This window comes from Belonocnema kinseyi, chromosome 10 (genome assembly GCF_010883055.1).
Source record: "Belonocnema kinseyi isolate 2016_QV_RU_SX_M_011 chromosome 10, B_treatae_v1, whole genome shotgun sequence".
Lineage (NCBI taxonomy): Eukaryota > Metazoa > Arthropoda > Insecta > Hymenoptera > Cynipidae > Belonocnema > Belonocnema kinseyi.
Window position 1 is genome coordinate 47,549,379 of NC_046666.1, and position 20,299 is coordinate 47,569,677.

At 29.1% G+C, this 20,299-nt stretch overlaps 1 protein-coding gene across 2 annotated transcripts in view; it reads right to left on the bottom strand.

Annotated features, from left to right (window-relative positions):
* Positions 1-13,201: 13,201 nt before the first annotated feature.
* LOC117181616 (homeotic protein antennapedia) overlaps positions 13,202-20,299 on the bottom strand; it is a 133,004-nt gene continuing 125,906 nt past the window's right edge. For both annotated transcript variants that reach the window (XM_033374480.1, XM_033374481.1), the window contains exon 3: positions 13,202-19,938. In XM_033374480.1, coding sequence (XP_033230371.1) covers positions 19,685-19,938 — 254 coding nt within the window. In that variant the 3' untranslated portion in view covers positions 13,202-19,684. The remainder of the gene's footprint in view (positions 19,939-20,299) is intronic.

The following is a 20,299-nucleotide window of genomic DNA, read 5'->3' on the forward strand; positions in this document are numbered from 1 at the left end:
AAAATCTATCTTTGTTGGTCAAAAAGTTATTTTTTTAAAATGCGATTATTTGCAATTGACTTTTAATTCTATAGGATCGAATTTGTATACTTTTCAGTTGACATTTAATTCCTTCGAATTTCTTTGAATTCTTTAAAATATATTATGAATGATGTCGAATTCAATTTCAGTTCTGCCAACTAGAATTCAAATGGTATAGAATTGAATTTTAATTATATTGAACATACTTTGAATTCTGTTTAATACATTTTAAATTATGTTGAATTGACGTTGAAATATATCAAATAGTCTTTGTATTCTGTGGAATTGAATTTAAATTCTGTTGAATTCTCTTTGAATTCGAGGAAATTAATTAATACAAAAATCCGGTGGAATTCGTATTCGAATTATTCAGTTTTTTTAACTGACATTGTATTCAGTTCAATTGGCTTATAATTCTTTTGAATTGAGATCGATTTTTCGAAATTAAATTTATTTAATTTTGAATAAAATTTTGTTGAATAGATTTTGTATTCTGTTGGTTCGTCTTTAAATTTTTTTCCATTGAGTTTGTAATCTGCAGAACTAAAATTGAGTTATGATGAATTTAATTATAATTCTGTTGAATAGACTTTGAATTCTCTTGAATTATATTTACTTTGAATTAGATAGAATTATTTAATTTAAAATTTAGTTGTATTCATAATAAATTTAGTTGAATTTACTTCGAATTATTTGCATTTTTTAATTGACATCGAATTTTGTTTAATTAAGTTTGTATTCTGTATTTTTGTTGTTGTAATTTTGTTAAAATGACTAAGGATTCTATTGGACAGATTTTAAATTATATTGAATTTTTATTCTGTTGAATTGAATTTAACTTACGTTGAATTTTATTTTAATTCTGCTAAAAAGACTAAATGATGCTGAATAAACGTTGAATCCTGTGAAATAAACTTTGAATTCTCTGATGTTAAATTTAAATTATTATGAATTGTGTTTGAATTTAAGGCAATTAATGATGTAGGATTAATTTCTTCATATGCATTTACGATAGATTCAGATAAATTGGCTTCGAATTATTCAGTTGTATTATTTTGAAATTACATTTAATTCAGTTCAAATGGCTTTCAATTCCTTTGAATCGTCTTTAAATTTTGTTGAATTGAATTTTTATTGTATATTCTTCTTGTAATTCTAGTAAATTGACTTGAATAGAATTGTATTTATGCAGAATTAAATTGAATTAGAATTATTTTGAGAATTATCAGAATTGTGTTGAATAGACTTTGCATTATATTGAATAGACGTTGAATTTTGTTTAATAGACTTTTAATTTTCTGAAATTGAATTTCAATTATTTTCAATTCACTTTGAATTTGAGCAAAATTAATTATTCGAGAAATGAATTTCCTTTTTGAGTTTAAAGCCAACAATTCAGTTGCATTCACGATAAATTCAGTTGAATTGACTTCAAATTATTTTGAACTGACAATGTATTCAGTTGAATTCTTTTAAATTGACATTGAGTTTTGTTCAATTGATTTTGCATTCCATTAAATCGAATTTAAATTTTGTTGAGTAGACTTTGTAGTCTATTGAATTGTCTTTGAATTATGTATAATTGTCTTTAACTTATATTTAATTGACCTAAGATTCTGTTGAATAGGCATTGAATTTTCTTTAATAAACTTTCAATTTTCTGGAATTGAATATAAATTATTTTTAATTGACCTTAGATTTGAGGAAATTAATTCTATAGAATAATTTTCCTTTCTGACTTTAAAGTCAAAAATTCAGTTGCATTCTCAATAAATTCTGTTGGAATGTCTTTAAATTATTTTGAGCTGACATTGTATTTAGTTGAATTCTTTTTAATTGACATTGAATTTTGTTCAATAGACTTTGCATTCTATTAGATGTTAGATTGACTTTAACTTTTGTTAATGTGACCTTGTATCATGTTCAATTGACTTTGAATGTTGTAGAATTGTCTTAGAATTCTATTTAATTGACCTAAAATTCTGATGAATAGACTTTGAATTATGTCAATTCGACTTTGTTTTCTACTTCAAATTCTCTGAAACTGCAGTCAAATTCAGTTAAATTGACTTGGAATTCTAATCAAACTACTTTATATTCTGTGGAATTGATTTTGAATTTCGTTGAATTCAGTCAAATTCTGATATTCAATTTTTAAATTTAGATTCAGAAAATCTTGACTCACCCTTAAATAAAAATGCTCTCTAGGTGTTAGATTTCACGCCCATCTGGATTTTCTCGATCAAGTCTCCTCGAGGCTGATCGTTTTATTCAGTCTATAACCTCTTCATCCAAAGTATCCACTTTGCCGGTGATAGTAGCTCTTGTAGACACCTGTTATAAGACTCGTTTTGATCGGCTCTCTCCTTCTTTAATAAAGATATTATCGACAATAATGAGATGTTGAGTACGACGAACTTGCATCGCATAATATCTGATCTTAAATCCAACTGCTCTATCTACCCCCAGATGGAACTTTTTACCCCCAGGGCTTCCCAACCGATCCTCGAGATTGAAAATGTAAACAAATATAGACATAACTGATAAAACAAGGACTGCTGAATCGGGGTGGAGCATCTAGGAAAGTAAGTTGTATCTCAGAATTGCATACGCATTATAATAGTCGGCATAAATTATTGCTGTATCATATTACGATTGTGTGGTTCAAGATGAGCATTGTAAGATAAAGGACTAGCAATTATCCTCGTAGGGGAAAAATTTTTATTCTGAAAAAATCCTTTGGGAAAAGGGTATCCGTTTTTTTAAAAATAAATTTGGAGTGATGTAAGATTTTGTTTATGAATTGTTAAACTTCATTTTTCCTGCGACTGTTTCTTATTCATGAAATATCATTTAATCACGCAAATATTAATTAATTAAACAAAATCTAAATCCAATGTTTTCTGATTCAATTATTTTTTGGTAAACATCAATTAAAATTACCTATAATTATACAACACAGTTGAAAGAAGATACAACAATGGAATAAACAGATGAGTTATTTCAAATGATTAAAGATTGAAACAGTGTAGTACTATCCCATTGGACACAAAATTTGACGACATTGTTACGACATATTTACGACAACGTTACGACATCCAATGTCGATGTCGTTAAGTCGTCTTTATGATGTCGTAAATATGTCGTATGATATGCCGATGTCTTTACGATATCGTAAAGACACTGTAACGAGATGGACATAGGATGTCGTAAAGATGTCGTAACGATGTAAAGACGTCGCCAAATGTTGTGCCCACTGGGATACCAATAAAATCCATCATTTTCTTGATAACAATTTTTTTATTTAATAGGAATTCTCCAAGTTCTTATGCTCTCATTAAGGGGGAATTGATTTTTGATAAATGATGTATACACTGAAAACATTTTTAGTTGGTCCAAACTTTTAGTTCACAGAAAAAACTGGGGGTTCAGTAATGTTGCAGCTCAAGTAAAAGTAGACATCCTTTACAACTTAGGCTCTAAATAAATTCTTTTTGAGGGTTCCTTTTTAGTTCCATGATATTCGAAATATGGTTATTGGCAGGTGCTGAAGTTTTCAAATGCGCATGTGCCAAAAAGCGCGGGCTTATTTGAAATCAACAAATACTATGAATAATCATCCAGATAAATATTGGCAAAAGTTTCTTAATTTTCTTAACGACAAATTAAATTAAATGATAGAATTACATTACTTCTTTAAAAAATATTATATTAACGTAATCTTGCAAATTTTCAAGAATGACTAATGTCTATATTCTTAGTTTCTTTACTGCATTTTTCCCAGTGCAATATTATTTAATACGAATTATAAAGTAAAATATCCAAAACTTTGGAGTTTGAAAATTCCCTTTAATATTTCAAATTCTTCAAAATCTTTTGATATCCCGTAGCATCTTTGAAATCCTTTAAAATGCATTCAAAGTATTGAAATCGATTTAAAAATCTTGGAGTTTTAAAATAACCGCAAATATTTCAGGTTATTTAAATCTTTTCATAGTTCCCTTAAAATCTTTTTAAAATGTCTGCAAATGATTAAAATGGATTGAAAAATATTGGAATTTTAAAACACTCAATAATTTCCAATTTTTTGAAATCTTTTGACGTCCTTTAAAATGTTTAAAATTCCTCGGAATCTTTAAAAATACGACAAAATCTTTCACATCCTTAAAAATTCTTCAATTTATTGAAATCTATTGAAAAAATCCTGAAATCCTAAAATAACCCTTAACTATTTTAATTACCCCAAAAATCTTTTGATATCATTTAAAATGTCTTTATTCTCTTTAAAATTCCAAGGTTCTTTAAAAATACCATAAAATCTTTGAAATCCTTCAAAATGCCTTCAATTTGAAATCGATTGAAAAATCTTGGAGTTTTAAGCTACCCTGAAAAATTTCAAATTATTTGAAATCTTTTTGTATTTATTGAAATGTTTAAAATCACTTAAAAATTCCTCGGAATCTTTCAAAATACCACAAAATCTTTGAAATGCTTTAAAATCCTCAAATTTATGAAAATTTATTACAATCCTTGGATTCTTTTAATACACTCAAACATTTCAAATTCTTTAAATTTTTGTTTATATCCCTTAAAATATTTAAAATCTCTTTAAAATTCCTCGGAATGTTTAAAAATTCCAGAAAATGTTTTAAATCCTTCAAAATGCCTTGTAATTTTAAATCGATTTAAAAATCTTGGAGTTTTAAACTGCCCTTAAATATTTTTAAATCTATGAAATCTTTTGATACCCCTTGATTTTTCTTTAAAATTCGTTGGAATTTTAAGAAAACTATAAAATCTTTAAAATCCTTTAAAATCCCTGTCCTTTATTGAAATCGATAACAAATGTTTTGGAGCTTTAAGATACCCTCAAATATTTCAAATTGTTTGAAATTTTTTTGGTATAACTTTAAATCTTTTAAACCTATTTAAAATTCTTCGAAATCTTTAAAAATATCACAAAATCTTTGAAGTCCTTCAATTGATTGAAATCTATTGAAAAATCCTGGAAGTCTTAAAATACCATTAACTATTTAAAATTTCTTGAAATTTTTTTAAATCATTTAAAATATTTGTATTCCCATTAAAATTCCAGGGTTCTTTAAAATGAATTTAACTTGAAATCGATTGAAAAATCTTGGAGTTTTAAAATACCCTTAAACATTTCAATTTTGTTGAAATATTTTGATGTTCCCTTAATTTTCCGCGGAATTTAAAAAAACGCCATAAAATGTTTTAAATCCTTGAAAATGCCTTTAATTTGACATCGATTGAAAAATGAGTTTCAAAATACCCTCAAATATTTTAAATCCTTCGATTTTTTTATATTCCTTGAAATCTTAAAATACCTGTAACTATTTTAAACTCCTTGAAATCTTTTGATATTTTAATCTTTTTATTTTCTTTAAGATTCCTTGAAATATTTTTAAATGACATAAATCTTTGAAATACTTCTAAATCCCTTTAATTTGATTGAAAAATCTTGGATTTTTAAAATACCCTCAAATAATATTTTTAATTCTTTGAATTTTTTTTATATCCCTTGAAATCTTTAAAATCTCTTAAAATTTCTTGGAATCTTTAAAAATACCATGATATCTTTGAAATCCTTTAAAATAACTCTAAATTATTTAAACCGATTGGAAAATATTGGACTCTTAAAATATTTCAAATTTTTTGAAATCTTTTCATATCCCTCGAAATCTGTCAAATCTTTTTGAAATTCCTTGGAATCTTTAGGAATACAATAAAATCTTCAGAATTCTTTAAAATACCTTTAAATTAGTGAAATCCATTGAAAAATCTAGCAATTTTAAAGTACCCTCAAATATTTAAAATTCTTCGAAATATTTTGATATTCTTTGTAACCACATAGTTTCTTTATTCAATTTTTCCCACTGCCATATTATTTATTCTAAATTATAAAGTAAAATGTGCACCATTAACTTGTAAATTCTTTGAAGTGAGTCAAGACAGGTATGAAAAAAAGTATCTATTAGAAGGGTTTAAATCCATAATTTGGGTTTCTTTAGAAATGTATCATTTTGAATTCCTTTGGAACCAAAAATTAATTCTAATAGAACCCCCAGTTTTTACTGTGTGTGTAAAATATATGGTACTTCTATTTTATTAGTTAACATCCATTAGTTGCAGTAACTATTTAATTAGTACCAGCACCTAATAAAATAGTTGGACCAACCAAACATCTTTCCAGCCTATTTCCTTTAAGAAATTGACACTATACTAATTTTCTTAATTAGGATATTACTATTTCAAGTACTCAGAACTACTAATTTCATAATGTTAATTTAAGGGGGTAGAGCCTTAATTTTAAGGCTCTTCTTTGAAATAGTGAGGTAAAACTATCCAAAAGTAGTTATTTTCCAGCTGAAGTTGTTTTGACAGGAAGAAAAGAAGTGAGGAACATTCTCAGAAATAAAATTAGTAGCCCACGTGACAGCAGCATATATCACAAACTGTAGTAGTTGGCCCTACTACTTTATTAGTTGACTCAACCATTTTTTGCAGTAGAACTATTCGTATTCAGTGACAAGGAACAACATAATTTGATTCAAAAGCGGATTTCTGGTCTGGAAGAAGGCTTTGAGTGTTTTTTGATAATCTGAAAGGAGCTTGGAGTTTTGAGGATCATCAAAGGCTTTCACAAGCGAGACATACCTACCTATAGTAGGCACGGCATGTTCTCTGCTGTAGGGGCGAACAGACAGAAAAGCCAATAAATCATCCCGTCACAAGCCCTGAGCCAAGGCGGAGCCTCTCGCCTCGTATTAGCCAATAATAATCCTCTCCGAGGTGGAGGCCATCTTGGATTATACGATGGTTCCTTCCGCCACAATACGTATGAATGCAAACTCCAAGAGCCGGCTGCTTTCGGATGGACCCCCAGGGGCGCACCACCTGACGATTTTCACAGATTCGCCACTGTCCGATTTTCTTCATTCCAAACCACTCGAGCAACTTACAGAACTATTCGAATAGACGTTTCTAAAAATTTCTACCTGGTGATAATTTTTTTTTTAAATTAATTTAAAGGTGTAATTTAAGTTTTATTTTAAATTATTATAAAAAATAATAATAAGAGGGGTTAACCACTCTAGATTTCAGGATTATGCTACTTTTTGAATTTAACTGGATTCAGTCGAAATCAATTTGAATTTATTGGGACTCTTCTAACTTGAGTTAAAATAATACAAACAGAATTTTGGAATTTACATTTGATTTGATTGAAGTAACAATAAATTAATTAGCATTTAAAGAATTTAAGTTTTTATTCAATTAATCTTCATGTATCTTAGTTAAACTTATTGTACTTTATTTTTGTTCGATTTACCTTAAATTGTCTTCTAATTAATAATTTTGTTCTAAATTATCTTCAAATGTTTTTTATTTGCAATACATTTACTTTAAGATATTTCAGTTTTATTCACACAAAAAAGTTTCGAATGTTTTATGATTTTCAATTAAGGAAAATTAAGATGAATTTAGAAAAATTAAGTTAGAAATTTCTTAATTCCAGTTACAATGTAAAAAAGTTGGGACTGTGGAAAAATACCGAAAAAAATAATTACCGAATCAGAAATTTTCCGCAAAGCAAAAATTTCCAATAGAAAATTAAACTACTGAAAATGTTTATTCTCGAAATCAAAATTTCCTGCAAATAGTAAATTGCCGCAATATATTCCAGAAATTAGTACCTATATTGCCAACTTTTAAAATTCTCTAAAATAGTGAATTGCCGAAATCCCCCCACTCCAATATATAAGGTGTAATATTTTAATTTCCTACAAATTGGTTTACCTAAATTTTACTCTGATGTTAACTAATTTTAATTCACTTTTGAATTCATATTCAAAAATCTAAAAATCTCTGGAAGAAAGTTTTCTTTGATTTGAATAAATTATACTGTCAGTCATGTTTTATGAAAGAAAAACACATTTTTTTCTGAAAAAAGTTTGAAACTTACGAAAAATAAATATTTTAACAATATTTTTTGTGCTTAGTAATTGTTGAATTTTAATAGATCGTGGTTTATCTCATCGTGGAAAATTTTCCTACAATTCTACTGTTTGAAATTTTTTAAATATAAGTAATTATTAAATATATTTATTTGTTAAAAAAAAAGGTTCAGTTAACACTTTTAGCCATAGAAATATTTACTTTAAAAATTAGAAATCTTAGAGTTTCCAGAGAAATTTTTGAAACAAAAAATATTATTTGCTAAAAGTAAATTATTTTTTTTAAATTAGTAAGAAGCGATTGTCAGAAAAAATCAATCACAAAAAACATTAATAACATAATTTTTTTGTCTTTAAAATATTCTTATTTATGTATTTAAAATAGAACCATAAGCAATATTATTTTGTTTTATATAATCATTTTAATTTCCTTTATTTGGGTTAACCTAAATTTTAATTTTATATTATTTCATTCGAATTCACTTGCATTCTATTAAAAAATTTAAAAATCAGGTTTCGGGGAAAAATTTTTCTATGAATTTATGAAATAAGATATTATCAGTCACGTTTTATAAAAGAAAAAACATTTTTTTCCCGAAAAAAATTTTAAGACATTCGAAAAATGAATATTTTAACCAAAATTTTGTACTTAAATTTTATCTTACTGTCACTTTCTTACCAAATTCTTAAAAATCATTGTATTTTTAAAAATCGCGGCTTATTTTTTTGGAGAAAACATTTCTTTAAATTCTACTGTTCGAAATTTTGAAATAAGTAAATAATTATTAAGTATAATTTTGTGTTTAAAAAATTGTTTTTTTAAACAAATTATTTTAACACTTTCAGCCATAGAAAAATTTACTTTAAAATAGAAATTGTAGAGTTGACAAAAAAACATAAATAAATAAACCTTAAATATTCTTAAAAAATAAACCCTTGGTTAAAATTAAAACATTTTTCAAAAATTGGCAAGAAGCGATTGTAACAAAAATTCAAATCGAATAAATATTTTTTGAATAATTTTTTTTTAATTTACAAATTTTTTCTTCAAAAACGATGTTTTTTATTCAATATGAAATCATTAACAATGTTATTTCGTTTCTTAAATTTACCCTGATTAATTTTTTTTTTTTTATCAATTGAATTCAGTGAAATTTGGTCACCCAGAATTATAACTTTAAATGAATTGTCCTCTGTCTTTCTGAAATTCTTAAATTCACTCTGATTAATTTATTATTAACATGAAATTATTTTCAAAATACTTAAATTTACTGAAAATGATTTATTTTAAATTCACTTGAAAATCCAATAATTAAATGAATCAGCACGAACTTAGATTTAAATTTAAATTTAATTAAATTTAATTTTAAATGAGGCTTATGTATGATTGAACTGAAACTCTTTTCAAAGTATTTTGATACAATTCACTTTTAATTCAGTTAAATTAATTAAGTTTATATTTAATTTAAATTTTTAATTTAAAGCAATAAATTAATGTTGACTAGAGTGAAGTAAATCTATTTGAACTTCAGTAAAATTAATTAATTTTGAAGTCCGAGCAACTATTTTGTTTTGAATTCAATAAAGTGTATTTACTTTGAACTCATTTTGAATGCAATAATGCAATAAATGCAATTAAATCCCTTAAATGCATTAAAATTAATATTTTAATATAATAATATAATGTAATAATAAACAAGATCCTAATAATAATAATAATAATAATAAATTTCTATTAAATAAGAATTACGAGTGGTCAACCCCTAAAACCGCCTTTTCTCTTTAAAGAAAAAATAAAGTAACGATAAAAATGCAAAATTGATCTTTAAAAGACGATATTTCATATTCAACCACATTTTATTTCTCGTTTTCAAACACAGTTATTATAATTAATAATCATTATTATTAATATGGACAGACTCTTATATATAATACAATATGGTTTAGACTCGTCGACGTAATAGCAGGTAATACTATTATCGTAATATTCCATCGCCGTCGCACTCATAATACAATAATCGTTCGTTTAGCGTCGTGACCATCTTAATCATCATGCTTTAATTTTATGTGTACACTTAGTTTACATACTGCGGTACACTACAAAATAATTATGTACGTTTAGTGTAATAATATTCGTATTTATATATTTATATATACTTTTTTGTTTATTTATATATATAGCTTCATTTATTTATACCTCTTCTTTCATTTCTTAATAAACCTTCGGTAAGTAGTGCAATTCACGTTCTCGGTGTATCTTAATTTATTTAGTTCCTTCGGTTTCTGCCTCACTTCGACTTTTTTTTAACTGATCTTTTTTTTCTCTGGTGTGTTCGCTTTCGCATTTGTGTTTGCTTTCGGCAGGGCAACGCTTTCTTTATCCTCAAAAAGAAAAAGATTGTGAATGTACTTTTTTTTTTTTTTTTTTTTTTTTGTAAGGATGTTGGTGACAGACATCGCGGCTCTCGTAATATTGTCATCTCTTACTCTAAATCGGGTTTTAACAGTTATGCTTGACAGAATATCGTTTACAGTACATCGGTAATAAATATTATAAGTTCTAGACTTCTGCTAGCGTTACTTTGTAAAGTTTTAGTCTAGTAAACAGGTACCTACTTTACCTACGCGGTATCGTATACAGAGTTCGCGGTTCGCGATTCGAAGCCGCGACATCAGACGTCGCCATTCGCGATGCCCTGCCGATAAAAAGAACCGGCTACCTTTCGAATTACAAATTGCGAGTCCTATAAAGGGGACACAAAGAAGAGTGGAAAGTTAAAGAGAAGAACTATAAAATAAGGCTCTAATTCCAATATACAAAATAGCTACACCGACTTTCTGTAGAAAATAAATTATACATTTTTTTATTTATTTTCTCCAGAAATTACCTTTAGCTTTCCACCTTCTATTGGTCTTTCGTCCTGCTCGGTGCTACGAATGTTCGGGTTCATCAGTCTTCACGGTTTGAATCTCCCACAATTATACCACATAAAAGTTGATAACACAAATAAAAGGAAAATATTTTTTTAATTGTTCAAATATTTTTGGATTAAGTAAAGGACTCCACACTAAATGTAGATATTTTTTCAGAATTTATTTAATTATAATGTTTTCTAGTAATCTCGAAACTGCAGATCAATGATTCGCAAGAAAATTGTCACAAAGGCCGTTTTAATAAATAAAAAAATGCCAGGTTTGAACACATTTTTCAGGGTCAATGAAATTTAATAAATTCAACTAGAAAGCCAACATTTTTTCCATTTGAAGTAATAAAAACTGAGCTGTAAATGAAAGCTTTCAAAGTGGAACTTTTGAGTTTTAAAATATTAAATCTGAAGTTCCAAAGTTTTTTAATTCAAAAATGTTGCATTCAAATGTTCAATAATTTAAATGTATAAAATGGAAGCTATTAAAACTTATCAACTGAAAAATCTCAATTTAAATGCAGTTAAGCTGACAATTTAAAAAAATTTTATTTTTGTAAATTATAGAGTTCAAAGATTCAGTTGCAAAAATAGTATTAATTAATATTAAAAACTTTCAAAATTACATCATTTAAAGTAATTTTATTCTAGAAACATTAAAAATTGAACGACCACATTTTTTTATAAACTGAAAACTTCTCAAATTAAGAACTTAATTTTTTTTGTTTCAAATAGTTTAAAAATCCATAAGATATGCTCCAAAATTTTATTCCAAAATCTTTAAAAATGTGCATGTTATTTCACATTTTATGAAAATTTAAATTATTTTAGAAACTTTTTGATAAATTTCTAAATCTTTTTAAATATTCTCTTAAAATTAACTTTTCAGAATGAAAAATCATTTTCAAATTTAGTAGGAAATGTTTTTTATTCTTCTGAAGCCTTTCAATAATTTACACGTATAAAATGAAAGTTCCTAACACTTTTTAACTGAAAATTTTCAAATTAAAGGCAGTTAAGCTATTAAATTCAATTTTTTAACTTTTGTAAATTATAGAGTTCAAAGATTCAGATTCAGTTCCAAAAATAATATTAACTAATATTAAATTTTTTTAACTAGATCATTTGAAGCAATCTTAAGCTTGAAAAATTAAAAATTGAACGATTACATTTTTTTGTTTTAACTGAAGACTTGTCAAATTATAAATTAAATTATTTAATTTTAAATAGTTTAAAAATTCTGAAAATGCTTCAAAATTTTATTTCAAAATTTTGATCCATTTACATGCTGTTTTACATTTTTTTCAAATTGCAAATTATTTTTAAAAAAATGTTCTGATCTTCTGAACATCTTTTAAAATGATTTTACTTTTCCTAAAATTTTTCCTAATAATTGTTTGTCAATCTTGCAAAATAAAAAAAAAATCTTTAAAATCTACCACATTTATTTTTGATAATTTTGAAAATATTTCTAAATCATTTTAAATGTTCTCTTAAAATTAATTTTTCAGAATAAAAGATGATTTTCAAATTACTTAGGAAATGTTTTTATTCGTCTGAAGACTTAAATTTTTTTAAAATATTCTAAATTTTTTGGTTAAAATCTGCCAAAATCTATATTTGGTCAAATTTGAAATTAATTTTGAATATTTCAAAACTTCTGAATATCTTTTCAACTTATTCGAATTTTGTCTAAGAACAATAGGTGTTTAATTGTTATTTAGACATAAAAATCAAATAACTTAAATTACAAATTGAATTTTTTTAAATAGGGCAATTAAATCTGTAACGTTTAAAGTTTATTTTCTTTTAATTTTGAGTATGAAATGTAAAATTACTGATTTTGAGTGAACAGTCAGATATTTCTAAATATTAAGTAATTGTTCTTTTTCGTAATTAGAACACTTAAAATTGAATGGTTTAAAAATGGAATATTTCAGACTGAAATAATATTTTAAATTTAATCAAAGCCTTTAATTATGAATATATTACTTTGAAGTTATTTTTAAATTAAAAATAGTTTATAAAGTTTTAATCGACCTATTGCATTTTTTCAACTAATTATTTATTTATTCTATTATTCATTTTATCTAAACAGTTTAATCTTAAAGTACAAATCTATTTTTTTTAAATCATTAATTAAGTTATATTTACAGTTGATCAACTAAAAATGTTTTTCAAAAAAATCTTCGACTTTAAACGCTTCTAATTTTTAATTGTCTAAATCTAAACTGAATTATAAAATTCTTAAATTAAAATGTAGGCTTAAAAATTTGAAATCTAAAATGGAAAATATTGAAAGTGAAGGATTTTTGTGTTAGGTATTCTAAACTGAATGATATCATGATTGAAAAAATTAAAAATTCAACTAATTATTCAAACAACGGTTGAAATCAAAGTTGCACAGATTTTTTTTTCTAAAATTTTCCAAATTCCAGGTAAAAAAATTAATTCACTGTCATTTTCCGGTTTGACAAACCTAAAATGTTTACTAGTGGTTTAATATAAAAGTTCTTCTATTATTGAACTGTTATAATGTTCAAAAACTACATTTCCTTCCAAGCAAAATTTCAACAGATTGTTCAATTAAACTATCAGGGTTTTAATTAAACTCTTAAAATAAATTTAACGACTTTTTTGACAGAAGATCTGTTTCCCAAGCTTATTTTGAAGTGATTTCTATCCCCAAAAATTAAATACAAAAATTTCATGTAGTTTTAATTTTGAAGAATTGTCGATTTCCTTGCTTTAATGTCCAGGGGAAGTGGAAAACTTTCAACCATCCAGAATACAGAAAATTAGATAAAAAATTTGCATATCTGTCAATTCCATTTTTCTGGTAATTTTCTTTCGAATTATTAATCTACATGTTCGAAATTTGAAAAAATTTTAATGAGGAATTATGAGAAAAACTTATACATTTGGCGCGGGATCCTTTGACAAAAACTGAAATTGATGTGGTATGATCGTTGGAAGGAGTGATTGGTGGTTGCTACTTTTTTACATTACGAAAAGAAGATTTGCAGAGTGTGTATATTTATATGTGTGTGTGTCAAAAAAAAGTGATGGAAAATAAATTTAATAGTATGGAGCGAAGTGAAGATGGGAGATAATCCCATTACGTATAATTAGGTAATTAGATAGATATCGGACCTATGTATACACGACTAATGTCGAAACCTGTCGAAACAGGAGGACCAGGAACTCTTCGGCGTTTTCGCGAGCGAGGACGTGGCTTTGTTTATCAATTTTTTATTATTTTTATTTACTTTTAAAGTTTCATTAAATTTAACTGAACCGCAAATCATAAATTGCCACTTGATCGCGTGAAACAATAAGGAAGGAAATAGAATCAAAGTATCGAAAAAATGCCTGCAAGTTTTGCGTTGTGAAAAATATTTATTAGACATTCAGTAAAAACAAAAAATCCCTTTTCTTGACGCATAACATATTAATAAATACTACATAACTAAATAATATTAAGGACCGATAAAATTTACAGTTTGTGCACTTATTTTTTTTTCACTGGGCATCGTTTGGCATTTGCGGGCCTTTAGAAGTATTAAATTATGTACATCTCCGCAAATTCGACCAAAATAATTTCACTCAAGTCTCGAAAGAGTTTCTCCAATATTTTAAATACTAAAAAATCTTTGGTTTTCGTATAAATTAAATTTTTCGAAAGTACCAAAGTTGATAAACTGAAAAGAGAAACCTTTTTCGACTGTTTTGAAATTATTGTCCTCCTCTCTTTAAGCACGACTGTTGATTCATAACTGTACAGATTTATTTTTAATAAAAAAAAAAAATGAGACCATCGCCCCCGCCCGCTACAACTGCACGCCACTTTCCTTAAATCCTAAATTTCTTACTCTCATTTAAGATTTAGACGTTAAGCTTAGAAATAGGGCTATCTTAATGACACACCTCGTACGCAATTTTCTTCTTTTCTTTTAAAACTCTACATACATCCACTTCCTAATCGTTTTCCCCATTTTTCTACGCATAACTCTTATGCGCGGTTGCATACGAATAGAGATAAAATATATAATTTTCATTTATACCTCTATGGTTAAACCTACACACATCTTCCCGCTTTATAAATACCTAGGTAAGTATATTTTAATTTAATATCCAGTGGATACAAAATTTTTACGTACATCGGTTGTCGCGGCGATCGCTCTTTGTAACGATTCGCGAAGCCCGCCTCAATTTTTACGCGAATCGATACAATTATTATAAATACGTTTTATAAACTACTTTTTTTATTTGCAATATCATTGCAAATTGAAAAGATTGCACTAGCACGTGTTTCTCATTTGTACAAAAATTACATTCTACGATCAAATAAGTGATTATGTTAAAAGAGTGAATTACAATTTTGAGAAAGAGGAACATAAATTATTTCTTTATATTAAATCGAGACTAAATCCTTTCAGGAATTTATATCAATATCAAATTTATATAAAAACAGAAGTCTTTCCTTATCGATTAGTGTCTTCAGGAGTGTCACTTTGAGAGATCGTAAAATGTATAAAGGTGGCGCAACAATAGTCACTCGAAAGGTGATAAATCTACTTTTTGTCTCGCGAGCCGCACCCTGCACTTCAATATGCCGTTATTAAGTGACCCATTTAGATTAGATGACTGATCAATGCATAATTAGAATACGAAACGAATGTCAAGGTGCATTTTTATATATGTTCTTGAATTGCAAAATTTTCCACTTTATAAAGTTCTATTTCGGGACCTTCATACAGAAAGGTTCTATCTCAGTGAGTTCATACAGTAAGGTTCTATCCCAGAGCTTCTTAGAGAAAGCTTCTATCTCAGAGATGGCGCTAAAGCCTTTCTCTATGCCAGAAAAAAACAAAAATAAAAAAGATAAAACCTTTCTGTATGCATACCTCGAGATGGAACCTTTCTGTATGAACGCCTCGAGATAGAACCTTTCTGTACGAATGCCCCGAGATAGAACCTTAAGGATTGAAAAAAGTTGGAAATTTTAACGGACATTGATGAAAATTGAAGTAACAGGATGAAAAAACATTGGTCGATCAGAAACGGGCGCGGCGGGCTTTTCGAATTGCAATCGACGTGCGGCGTTGCAACGAGCGATGACCGGGGGGGTTTACAGTTCGTTGCGCTTCAAAGCTGAAAATTACATAAATAAATCTCTCGGGAAAGAAAGGCTGGTCGTTCTCAATCGACACGCGAGCTGGACCACGCATTACGTACATCGGTATCAAGGGCAACGGATAGGGGTGGACCCGATTAAAAATATCTTATTTCGCTTCGATTTTCAATTAAACAACTTTTGCTAAAATAAATGTACTATTATTATGAAAACCAGTGGCGCTGATCTGAACAAATCGGTGAGGGTATTTAATAAATAATAAATTAACTTGGAAATTATTTATTAAATACTAGATGTCTGAGTGTAGATCAGCGCTACTGAAAAAAAAATAAAAATAATTAAACTTTTAATAAAGTCTCTGTAACAAAATGTAAATAAAATAAAAATTTTCTTTAAGACTTATAGTCTAAGTTACAAGAATTTAATTCTAAATAACTCTTTTTTTGTAATGTTTGTAATTTTTTTAAGGAAGTTGTTTGAAAAAGTGAAGGGACAAAAAAGTATTGCAGTTTTCATTATTTTTTTTTTAAATTGAATTTGACCAGATCCGTGCCCTCTCATATAGTAAATATTACATCATTTTTGTAATCTGGGTGAACGGGGTGGGGCAAGCCAAAACCCCAATTTTCGGCTTTATGCGACGCTTGGAAAAATTTTCATTAAATATAATATCCTTGTCTATATTTATAATAATATAATATCTCAATTACGTATATATTGTTGTCGTGTGTATCATAAAAACTAAGTGTCGATAACTAATTTTACAACACAGCACAGAATTCGCCGCGGCGCGGTCTCGGTCACCAAGATTCGATAATCCCTTCTGCGATCGATTGATCAATCACTTTTCGATCGATTCGATCGATTGATCAATTGCTCATAGGGCAAACAATTATCCATTTTGCACTCACTCTAGAAACACTCGGCACTTTGATTATCATGGACTAGATGTTTTGAATTCACTCAGAGAATCAAATAGTAATTATTCTTTAAAAAATTGTGATAAATCTCATACTATTGGCAAATATTCAATTAGGAAATTAATTTCCTTCAAAATGTCCTTTTTAGCGGATGAATATAGTTTGCCTAATTTCTTGTCTTATTCACTAGTCCACTGGCTTTTACTGCTGCCGCTTTTAAGACATCACAGAACAGAATGTTCTAATTAAAGGCGACAAGCTTTAACAAACCAGCTTTGATCTGCTGCTCAACAATTATGCGAAAGCCACCTCAGCGCAATATTATCAAGCTCAGAACATTGATAAAAGACAGTTAAATTTACTCACAAACTCAAAACTTCTAATAACAAATCAAATTCAAAGTTGCTTCAATTTTTCTATTTCTTCTACTAAGAGGGTAGAAATCTTAGCATTGAATGCATGTTAGCATTCATGATACCAAATTGAAAAACTCCTTTAGACAAGAAAACAACTTTAAATTGAAGACAAACTGCCGAGTGTTTCGAAATCCACACCACGTGACTGGTAACTTGGCCTCGCGTTTGCGGAGCAGGGGTGAATTTTCGATAAATAATCGATCGCGCCCCATCTCGACCTTGAGATCTCGATAGTCTCCCTTTACGTATATAGTAATCTGTATATATATTTACAAATGGAGAATCGCGGCGGGCATGAGTATACCTACGTATTTATACGTATTTTTACGTTATTTCGTCGAAAATAATCACTACGGACTCACTGATCAGAGATCATTTGTTGCGAAACCACCCGAAGGCGGAATTCGGTTTGCTAAGGATTAGCTAGATAAGATCGCCCTTCAATATAAACTTTCATTGGTTAGGTATATTAACGCCCGGTTCAATAGTCTCGATCCAAATATGGGCATTCTTTCTTAAAACAATTTTAAAAAGTACTATCAACAATAAATAAACTGTACCGTCGAGGATTATGAGGACGCCCAAAAAAATATGCACTCACTTCTCGCAGGATATCTCGAAAACAAAATAAGATGGAACAAATTCTTAAATAGCATTGAAAAGTTTATCAAATTCCACATCAATTACAAACTTTCGAACACTTTTTTAAACATTATTTTATTTTGTTCCACAGATATACTACAGAAAGTGAGTACATCTTTTTAGTTGCTAGTTTTTTTAGGTTTCCTACTCCTGGACAGTACTGTTTCAATTGATAATATTTTTTATAACCATTTGCGTGTCATTTTATTTACGCATTTTTTGATAAATAAAATGATTCAAGTATTTACAATATTATGCAAAAAGAAAAATGATTAAAATAGCTCAATTCTAGGCTTTATTGTACACTTCATTGGCGGGGTTTCTCACAAAGGGGGGCCACTGCATAAATAAATCTCTTTAAGAAAAAATACGTAAATAAAAATGTGTGCGAAAGTTTCCATAAGAAAGTAAAGGTATTGGCGTGCAAGCGTACATCTACACACTAGATACCAGTAATTCTTATAGGACTGACCTTGAGATGACACTGAGGAAGAAATGCCCAGTTGATGTTCCTCTCTGCTCCGCTGGAGGGCACTGAAGTCGCGCACTTTCCCTTGTAATTTTTTCTCATTCCTAATCTTCTTCCTTTCCTATTTTTGACTTCCTGCCTTCCTAAGCATTCGTCCTTTCACTCAATCATTCACCCCTCGTTCGCGGCCGATTACAGACTCTACTATGGATTACACGTATCACCGTATCACTGGGTATAAGTATCAACGAGCAGATCTCATTTTTCACGAAGACACAAAGCGGGTGTTTTCCTTTCTCGCGAATAATCTGAATTGCTGCCTTCCTCTTAATTTTTAATTTTCCCTAATTTTTCTGCCTGATTCAAGTTCCGATTTTTCATTAATTTTCCGATCGAATTCGCCGCGACCCACTCCTCTTCCGCGTGAGAAACATTATCGGATCAGACTTGGCACGTCGGGAATCTTACACCCTTGCCGAGCCACCGCGGTGGTAGAGGACTATCTAAACGATCTCTAAGATACTAAACCATCTACCTACCGCTACTAGAGACATAATGGATAATCGGTATCTACACTAAAAAACGCTAAATACGCTCTACGTATGTACGACGTAAGAGAATAAATAATAAAAGTTTTCTATCAGGTCTCATACGCTATCTTTCGCTCGGGACATTCGCGCGATACCCATCCATCCGTTTCACTCAGGAGGCTCTCCCGCTCATTCGTCCCATCTGTCACATAAAGTTACGTATATTTTCGTATCTCTTTCTCTCCCTATATATAGGCTTTAGTAAATTACATTCGATTAAACGTAATAGAGGTTAACGCGGTTCTGATTAGCATGCGATCCAGCTTTTTAAACACCGTTTATCAGTAGAATTGCGCATTCCCGTAACTCTTCTCTTCTGACTGGTTTCCCTTTCTTTTATTTCCTTTCGAAACCTCTTCCTGACTGCGAGGTTCTTAGTTCTCCTCTGGTCCGGCAATCGGTCTCTTCCTCTGCTTCCTTTTCCGCCTCATCGTCTTCTTTTTGGTACGAGCAACTTGATTAACACGACAAGATAAGCGTCATTGCTGTGGGGGTCATTTGGAGGTCATCGGGGGAGGAGGTAGTGCTGGAAACAAGGTAGAACCCTGAGAGACGAGACCTCTTTTGGAAGAGCTCCCACCTCAGGCTCTCAACCTTGGGGTGACGTCTGTGGCGAAATGTCTGTGTCACCGTCACCAGAGCCAGGTTCACCCTTCGTTTTGTTCTCCTTCTTCCACTTCATCCGTCTGTTTTGGAACCAGATTTTTATCTGTCGCTCCGTCAGGCAAAGGGCGTGCGCGATCTCGATACGTCGCCGCCTGGTAAGATATCTATTGAAGTGGAACTCCTTCTCCAGCTCTAGTGTTTGGTATCGAGTGTAGGTTTGCCTTCCCCGCTTCCTCTCTGAAACAAAAATAATTTTTTTCATTAGTATGGTTGTCCCAAAGTAAATTAAGTCATACAAGAATGATTAAGGTCAAGAAGAGAGCAGTCCACCAGCCGGACTACACCCCCAACACTAATTCGTCAGCTCTAGGCACTTCCCTGAATTAAAAAAAATCCTCCACTACTTCTAATCGTGCTAGATGTCCTACCCATGTAAACTTCTCCATAAATAACGTCAGCATCTTCAAAGAGCAAACAGTATCCCAACACGATGCGACTGATTTTCTAAACAAACACTCTAAACGTCTGAAGCTCAAGTTCTTATATTCCTTTTATTCATACAATCCCATGAATCATGTCTAAGGGTTCGCGACTCCCG